This window comes from Helianthus annuus, chromosome 9 (genome assembly GCF_002127325.2).
Source record: "Helianthus annuus cultivar XRQ/B chromosome 9, HanXRQr2.0-SUNRISE, whole genome shotgun sequence".
Taxonomy (NCBI): Eukaryota; Viridiplantae; Streptophyta; class Magnoliopsida; order Asterales; family Asteraceae; genus Helianthus; species Helianthus annuus.
The window spans coordinates 129,760,668-129,770,363 of record NC_035441.2 but is presented as its reverse complement, the minus strand read 5'-3'; the positions used below and the strand labels follow the sequence as shown (position 1 = coordinate 129,770,363).

General features: G+C 32.9%; 2 protein-coding genes across 2 annotated transcripts; both read left to right on the top strand.

Annotated features, from left to right (window-relative positions):
* The first annotated feature begins 2,773 nt into the window (after nt 1–2,773).
* LOC110876340 (craniofacial development protein 1-like) lies at nt 2,774–3,344 on the top strand. Its single transcript, XM_022124511.2, has 2 exons — nt 2,774–2,956; nt 3,043–3,344. The coding sequence occupies exons 1-2, from the start codon at nt 2,852–2,854 to the stop codon at nt 3,304–3,306; spliced, it is 369 nt and encodes a 122-aa protein (XP_021980203.2). The 5' UTR covers nt 2,774–2,851; the 3' UTR covers nt 3,307–3,344.
* Nucleotides 3,345–5,816: 2,472 nt separating this feature from the next.
* LOC110878653 (sec-independent protein translocase protein TATA, chloroplastic) lies at nt 5,817–8,059 on the top strand. Its single transcript, XM_022126993.2, has 2 exons — nt 5,817–6,228; nt 7,789–8,059. The coding sequence occupies exons 1-2, from the start codon at nt 5,935–5,937 to the stop codon at nt 7,915–7,917; spliced, it is 423 nt and encodes a 140-aa protein (XP_021982685.1). The 5' UTR covers nt 5,817–5,934; the 3' UTR covers nt 7,918–8,059.
* Nucleotides 8,060–9,696: the final 1,637 nt, after the last annotated feature.

Here is a 9,696-nt window from a genome sequence, read left to right as displayed (position 1 = left end):
CGTTATATTTGTCATTTTAAAAAAGAAAATTAATATTATTGTCTTACAAAAATTAGTATTAGAGCCCAAACTTATTACAAGATAAAACCTCCATAATCTAAACATGCAACAATTTAAACATAGACTAAGAAACATAATTAGAACCAAACTATGTAATTAACTTTAAAAAAATATACTAACTATTAATTAGTTTTTGAGCAAAAGGTAATCTAGTGTTTCAACTAATAATAAAAGTAGATAATTTAGAAAAGACATTTCTTGAGTAGCTTGATAGTTTAACACCACTTAAAATTAAGAGAGCTTGATAGTCATAGTTTGTGTGCTGAAGTCATTATTCCCACTTACTTACCACTCACCCCATTTATCTTATATCTTATAGTCTAGTCTCCTCTATCTAAAAACACCACCCCCAAATAAAAAAAGAGTAATATGTATACTAAGATCGCAAGTTTCGTCCTCTTAACCTCACTAAACATTGTAGTTAATATTATGTTTGTAACGAATTTGATCCTTTACGTTAAATTGGAGTTTACTATCTGTAAAATAAATATTTTTTCACCATCTTTTGTTTTTCTTTGCTTCTATTTTCTTTCTTTCTCTTATTTTATATAGGTTATTGCCCCGTGTAATACACGGAGTGAATCATAATTATAATGTGAAATAAAAAAAATATGTTCATAATATGATCTAAGTATATATAATATAGAGTAATATGCAGATCAAATACGAAATAAATATTGAAGTTTGTATAGCTATTCATAATAATATGATCTGTTATTTGTTTTAGGATTTGTCATACGAATTTAAAATTTTGTACCACTACTAATATTTATTGTGACATTTTCTTGTTCAAAGATAACGTGTCTGATTTTATCTGATAATAGATTATTCTGACGGGTTAATGTTGGCATAATATTATATTTTCTACCATCTAAATATAGTTTCCTCACTTTCGCTATCATTAACATTAATATAAGGTATGCTCGTATTCAAAGCTATAAACCAATATGAATTGTACGAAATAATTACTTTTATCACAATTAGTAAGGAAACCAATAAAGACTATCGATAATGTAATATGTCCCATACCATTTGAAAGATCTGAAAAGGGACTTTTTAAACTAAAATAATAATTATATTTTTAAAAACCCCGCGTTTTTCACGAGTTGGATAAATATAATTTTGTATACCAAATATATCTAATTTATCTAAAAATACATGATGTTTTCTATGTGACATAGATAATATGCATATTACTTATTTGACATGGTAAACTTATCTAAAAAAACATGATGTTTTCTAGGTGAGATAGATAATATGCATAGCATATGAAGAGTAAAAAACATAGGAGTTTAATTCTAAATATTTGATGTAATATATTGAATATTAAATAACGATTTTTTATATTCTTGACAAAACTTTAATTATCACAAAAATTTAATTTGATTATAGAAGGGAAAGTAAAACTTACGAAATTGATTAAATGGTTACTAATTTTATGGGTTTTTGTTTAATAATTTCAAATCAAAATTAAATCCATAAATTATGGATTAGATTTAAAACACATTTTAGACTTTAGATTTACAATTAAAATAAAATTCTAATATAATATTCAAATCTTTTTAATTTAATTTAAAATTTAAAATTTATCAATAAATTATTGATGTCCTTATTGAATGACATGTGTGCCAAATCAAGTTTCTTTTATTACATAGTAAGTATAAATATAGATGTGGATAAAAGATAATAGTCTTTTAAATATGTTTTAAACGAATTGTATTAATCACGTGTCCTCAAGACACAAGTTTATTCATCATAGTTTGATTTTCGTAATTTATATCCTATATATTATTATCATATGTTTGTTCAAACGATATCGTGTAGTTTCTACAACATAAAGAGATTATATTTATTTAGTTTTAGACTTTAGATTTACAATCAAAAGAAAATTCTAATATAATATTTAAATCTTTTTAATTTAAAATTTAAAATTTATCAATAAATTATTGATGCCCTCATTGAATGACATGTGTCCCAAATCAGGTTTATTTTATTATATAGTATAGATTATTTTCATCAATTTTATCTAGAAAACTTATCATATTTTTAAAGTTATTTAGCTAGTCAATTTAAATATTTTATTAGTATAATTTTCTGTATCGACTTTTTATTATTTTATGTAATTTATTTTGATATTATATATTTCATTATAAGTACAATAAAAAACTATAATTTGGAGCATTGATATGTGGTTTATTTTTCATGTCCTTTGAACATGTTAGTCTACTCGGGTTTAATTCGTGTCTACGTGTATGCATTCTTGTGGTTTATAATCATCTCGTTCAAACCTTTAAAAATTAAAATCAGAGAAAAATGCCCGGATAGTCCCTGTGGTTTCGCATTTTTTCACCTATAGTCCCCAACTTTCTAAAACTACCTGAATAGTCCCCAACTTTTCATTTTTTGTTCCCGGATAGTCCCTGGGTCTAACTTCAGTTTGTTTTCTCTGTTAAGTGGGTGTGAAATGACAAAAATACCCTTTCATTTAAAAGACCAAACTACAGGGACTATCCGGGCATCTTCTACATTTTTAGAGAAAAACCCCACCACCACACTTTCCGGCGAACTTGTCCGGCGAAATTAATTTCCGGCGACTTTAAATCTTGAACGCGAGTTATTCCGGCACCGCCGCCTTTCCGGTGAACTGACTTCGACCAAAACCAGTTCCGGCACTGCCAGATATCTTTTTGTCTCACCTATGTTTATTTCAATAGTTTAATTTTTAATTTGGTCAAAATCGAATTCTGTAGTCCCAGACAAAAACGCTAGAGTTGATGTTGTATGGCAGCAGATGAACAAAGGAATTTCTACAGATAAGCTGAATTCTATTCTCAAAAAGTCTACAACAAATCCAAAAACAAAGTCATCTAAACCATCTTCAAAATCTTCGTCTTCTGTAAGTCTTTCTATACATACTTTATAACGAAACTATTTTCGACTCAACGTATTCATATATACATCTTTACTAGGGTTGGATGACAGTTCTTGGACTCGGTCCAAAGACGAGTTCACCCACCCAACCGGTACCTAAGTGTTCTTGATAAGACGAAAAAAGATTGGGGCGAGTTCAAGGAAGAAAACCGTTTGGATGAAGAGCTTGAAACTTACAAGAAGAGTGGAAATCAGTATCTAGATAAAGTTTCTTTCTTGGAGCGTGCGGATTATCGTCAATTTGAACGGGAAAGAGATGTGCGTTTGGCTGCGCAAGCTAAGAGGAAATCCGATTTGCGAGAAGATGATGACTAAATCCAAAACAAACCTGGCAAGTGTCACCTCTTTGTATAACCGGAAAGGCGGCGGTGCCGGAATAACTCGCGTTCAAGATTTAAAGTCGCCGGTAATTAATTTCGCCGGACAAGTTCGCCGGAAAGTGTGGTGGTGGGGTTTTTCTCTAAATATGTAGAAGATGCCCGGATAGTCCCTGTGGTTTGGCCTTTTAAAGGAAAGGGTATTTTTGTCATTTCACACCCACTTAACAGAGAAAACAAACTGAAGTTAGACCTAGGGACTATCCGGGAACAAAAAATGAAAAGTTGGGGACTATTCAGGTAGTTTTAGAAAGTTGGGGACTATAGGTGAAAAAATACGAAACCACAGGGACTATCCGGGCATTTTTCTCTTAAAATCAGACCATTGTAAAAAATGTCATTTTACATACTTAAAATATATGTTTATAGTTATTATTTATAAAATATATCATTCCTTGGTTCTATTACTAGATCCCAATTTTTTTCCTTTTAAAGTGTATTATCAAAGTTGAAGAAGATGTATCAAGATCTTTGACGTTTATATTAGTGAGAAATTGGCTCATATCTACACGGAATAAGTCATTTGCCGTCATGGTATTCCTTTCGACATCATCTCAGACCGCAATGGTCATTTCACTTCCCGTCTTTGGCAAACGTTTCAAACCGCGATGAGTACTCAGCTCAATCTTAATACGACTTTTCACCCTCAATCGAATGGTCAAACCGAACGTACTATTCAAACTCTCAACGATATGCTTCGATGTTGCGTTATCAATTTTGGTGGCAATTGGGATGTGCATTTACCCTTGATCGAATTCTCATACAATAACAGTTACCACTCTGGTATTCAAATGATACCGTTCGAATCATTGTATGGTCACAATGTCGTTCGCCTATTTGTTGGCATGAAATCGGTGAAGCACAAATCACCGGCCATGAGCTCATACAAGAGACAACGGACAAAATCCTACAAATCCATGGCAACCTTCTTAAATCTAGAGGTGACAAACGGGTCAGTTGGGTTATGCTCTCCCACAAACACTTTCTTTCCTTGGTTTAATACCCTTATATATCTAATAAGATTATAAAAGCTATATGGTTACAGTTAGAGATGAGCTCGGTACCAGTACCGAATTTCCTGGTATTAAAAATACCAGTACCGAATTTTCCCAAATATGGGTACCGGTACCAAGCTTCTAGCATCTTTCATTTAAGAAATTTGCTAGGTAAACTATTAATCTATGTCTCCAAAATTTCACCTATAATTTGACTAAACCCATTGAATCTCTATACAAGTAAGTCACTTTAAGAAAAAACATTTTAAGTCAAAGACCGTGATTTAAAAGGTTTCTGTGAACTGAGAGAACAATCCACTGATGAATGAAATGTCACTAGCTTCTAAATTTGGCAGGTTTGTCCTGGTCGAGGACAGAATTTCGTGGAGACGTAGGATTAAGGTTAAAGATTTTTAGGAGTTTGGCCTGGTTTTTAGCTTAGGTTCCTATCTTATGAATTTATTTTTTCAGTTTCTATGAGGTGTGATATAGTTATATATATATATATATATAGGTTTTCACCTATTCTCGGTGTCGTAGTTTTACTAACAAGCACTTACTTATTTATCCGTTTATTATTATTTTATTTCTATCTTTTGTAGTAGTGGCGTGCTTATATATGTTTTTTAGAAGCTTATGCCTTGGTTATGGTTTTTGGAGCCGGGGGTCTTACTGGAAGCAGCCTCTCTATCCCCTGGGATAGAGGTAAGGCGTGCCTACATCCTACCCTCCCCAGACCCTATCAATAGCTTCGCTATATGTGGGATTATACTGGGTATGGTTGTTGTTCTAAATTTGGCAGGTTTGTCAATTTTTTTCGATATTTCAAATTAATTCGAAAATACTGAAAAACTCATAGAACCATGGAACAATCCACATATGGGTTTGCAATGTGAACTCCCTCCAAAACCCATGGAACCATCTTCCCACCTTGTGCACAATCCAAGTAAACAAAAATCACCGCAACAACATTCAAGCCAAAATGCATAAATAAAACTACCTAAAGAACATGAAAATCACCCCTCCCTCCAAATGTTTGCAAAAAGGGTCAACACTCAACAATCATCTAGTTTTGTTAGGTTCACATAACAACAAATATGTTTTTAGTTGACTAGTACAATGGCATCAGGTAGAGCAACACGAGGTAGCCCTAATTGTTGCAATGACGTATTTTTGTTCGGTTCGAAGTTGCTGTAGTTATTGCAAGAAATGAATAGAAGATGTCGACGTAGTTTGGTTTCAAACAATCAAAGTTTGTAGGAGGGGGGGGGGGGGGGGGTCTTACAACTTTTTCAAAAATTGAAAACCATGAAGACAGAAAAAGGCTTAGATATTGAAACAAAGATTTTTGAAAATGCAAGGACGAAAACCGTAACTAACTAAAAAAAATACGGCACGTTTCTCAAAACGTGAATCGTATTTTAGTATGAATAAATAAACAATAATAATTTGATCATCATCTTCAGAGTCAACATCTCTACCTACCTCTCCTTTCCACTCGTTTATTTCAACTCACTCTAAAATATCTTCCTACAACTTTCCATCAAATCTGCAACAACTTCTCTACAAAAATGGCGATTTCATCAACCGCACTGAATCTCAACTCACTCTACAAACCACCACACACATCACCGACACTTTTATCTTCTTCCAATTCATCCTTGTTCACCAACACTTTCAAACCCTTGAATCTGGTTCACGCACACAGATCCAGTAAAAAAACAGGTTTGTCGGTTAATTGTATGTTCGGTTTAGGTGTGCCGGAGCTTGCGGTTATTGCCGGTGTTGCTACGCTTGTATTTGGACCTAAGGCGTTGCCGGAAATTGGTCGGAACTTTGGGAAAACGTTGAAGAGCTTTCAACAGGTTTGATTTCATTAGTTAAGGATTAGATTTCATGTTATTTGATTTAGTTGGATGTAATACGACTAATATATGAAATGTTTGTATTAATATTTGGAACTGTTGGTTTTATTCTGTGAGTTAGGGTTTATGATGTCTCTGATGAAGTTGATTATTGTTTCATTATCTGTGATTTGGGGGTTTGATAATGTGTAGGGTTTACAGAGCTTGCACTAGTCTTTTAGCTAGCTTTTGGATTTATTTAATCAGAGAATCGAGAAAATCGGTTTTTGTGGCGTTTTTGAGCTCGCGTGAAGGAGAGAGGGAGGAGATGGCGGGCTGCGGTTTTTAGGGGCGACACGGGCAGTTATGATGTGGTTGTGTAACTTGTGTTTTTGGGGCTTGCTGTTGGTGATGCTCTAGTGATAAATAGCTTAGGGCTGTAAAGAGTTGAACTTGATTCATTATATCTTTTGAGCTCATACTTATATGCAAACTCGATAAACCTCGTGGCTAAAACCTTGATTAAATTGGACCTGTTCCCTAGATCAACTTTTAGTTGGCATTGGTTTGAAATTTATGTTCCTAGGAACAGTTGGTCTGTATTTGGCTCGTGTATTACTCTTTTGCCCTTCTCTTTATGTACATGTAATCATGTATGTGTAGCATAGTTGTCAATAGCGAGCGTAGCGATCGCTATAGCGTGCTACGGAGCATATAGGTCTAGGCTCGCTATTAGGGTTGTAGCGATAGTGATAATAGCGACAGTTTATTTATTTATTTTTTGTGTTTTTAATATAAACAACAAATAAATATAGCTATAAAATAGCTAGATTTTAGGTTTTTGTTAAATATCCATGTAAAATAGCATATATATATTCTGGGTATTTTGATATAATATACATATTAAAATTTTTAATCTTTTTTCTAGTGTATCACTATTTTTAAAATAGCCGCCTGCTATTTATCGCCATTCGCTATGTAGCATATAGGTACCTTATCGCTATTTGTCGCTATTCGCCATTAACAACTATGATGTGTAGAAACAATCGTGGTCAGTTGGTCCACATTACATTTGAGTTTATGTAGAGCTTCGTGTTAGTCAAATGTTGAAACCTTACAGATGAATGAAACCCGACCATTTGACCTTGCCTCCCTTGGTTTAGGAAATCGATATACGGTTTCTTTTGTTCTTCATTCTTTAAAATCAGTGTTTCTATGATTCTATTGCATAAAGTAACTTTTAGCTATTCTAAAGTTTTGGTTAAATCTGAAGAATTATGTAAATATCAGATGCTTCAGTTTCCACTACAGCCTGTATGTGGTAAGTCCTTAGTAAAAATATAATAACAAAAAAAATATTGTCACCATGACTGAGTAACACTATTAACCAGGTTACTAGGTTTGATGATTAAAATTACACATTAAACTACTTATCTGACTCTTTTTTCTTTTAGTTATTTCTTTGATTTACAAATACAGGACCCGAATTCACCTGTTCATAATTAAACGGGTTGAAACGGCAACCTCTATTTTAATAGGTTTTGGCAGTTATAAGTTCTAATACAAGCGGAATTTGTGCAGGCAGCCAAAGAATTTGAAACAGAGCTGAAAAAGGATGACCCCGAATTACTTGAAGAATCAGCTACTGCAGTGAATGAGATGGTGGATCAGGAAAACCAAGACGCCAAAAGCACGCAAGTGAGTTTATAGATTGGCTAGCATAACACGCGCATTACATAGTGTATCTTCTGATACGCTTAGCTAATAAGCAAAAACTCGATTTTGTAACATTGTTAGCACTTTGATCATCAGTTACTTTTGTTATTTGCTATATGATTTTCATTTCAATGTCTTTCTTATTGTGTGATTTTTAGTTTTAGGTTTATTTTTCTAAACAAACTAATATATTTTAATAATCAATTTAGTTTTTATTTGTGCAAGACCTTAACCCACACACATTTAAAACATAAAACATGCAACCTGGACACAACTTGTAAATCTGAACAAGTCAAAATGGTTAACAAATCGGCATGAACACATCACATTTATTAAACGGGTTAGATATAATAATCTACAACATGATTGTTGAACATAACTTATGTTTGATTGTTGTAAACTAATATAATATAATTAATTTTTGTTAAGTTTATTTATTTATGATTTTCCAAAATCTATATTCAATGTGTTCTTAAATTATATCAAAAAAAAGTTTGAACGTAACTTATGTTTGATTGTTATAAACAAATATAATTATTTTTTTTTCACTACGTTTATATATTTATAATTTTCTAAATCTTTAAAAGTTTATCTACTAATATAAATTTTATAAAAAAACAGCTTGAATTTTATTAAAATAAAAGTTTTAAAAAATGAATGGAGCTATCTTTTTTTCTAGACTTTTAGAAGTTTTTCCTTAGGTTAAGTGTAATGACTTCGCGTCAAAAGTCATATAACTAGTGAAAGTGCTAAACACTGTGTCATGGGCGTCAATTGCGACATGATGATATGATACAACCATTCCAACCCTCTATTTAGAAGGACGTCGTGAGGTCTTACAAAAACTCTTAAAACCATTATGTTAATGGCGTCACATAGGTGTCATACCCTCTAAACTAATGAAAGTGAAATGTCACCTAACACCCTAAATAGTAAATACTAAATAGTCAATTTATTATTATAAAGGTGTTGTGATAATTGTTTTTAATACATTAAAATTTTCATTAACCTAGGCAAGTTACATAAATCATCCATATGATTTGATGTAATTTACTAATTTCGTCCCTCATCAATTTTTTTTTATTGATAATGGAAAACGTGGAAAACTTCTTGAGATTGTAAGTGGTTAGGTGGGTTGCATTAGATATCACGTGTTAAGTATGATAGATGTATATATGGTCATGTTTTAGACTTTAGTTATGGGTAATGAAATATGTTTACTAACCTAATTTCTTTTTATCTAAATGAATATTGACTCAGGAACCGAATATCTTACACTTTAACATTGCAATATAACCATCTAAACTTAAGCCAATTACACAATGATACGTGTCCGACAGACTGTTTATGGGTTAATCCCACAAATTTCACAACCTAAAGGTCAATTCTTAAACATACAAGGGGAGAAGTCTAAACATGTGTCAAGAACCTATGTTGGAGGTCAACAGGAAAAAAAGAAGGAAAAAAGACACGTCAATTGATTGAAGTATGTTCAGAGAAAGAAAGATAGGTGGCTGATGAAACAATGGTTAACCGGGTAGGGTTAACTTACTGGTCTCGTCAAGAAGGGTTAATCCCTTCCTCTCGAGGATCGCTGGCTGGATCACCGGTGGGTTGATCTCCTGCACAAGGAAACAAACCGTGACTCGTAACAAGAAGGATGGGGTGGGGGGTGCTCCTTGTTACCACTCTCCGGCGTGAGAATCAGTAGTCTGCTTGGGAAGCAAAGTATGATAGTAGTAGTAGTGAGGGAGTTGTGAAGAGATACCTCAA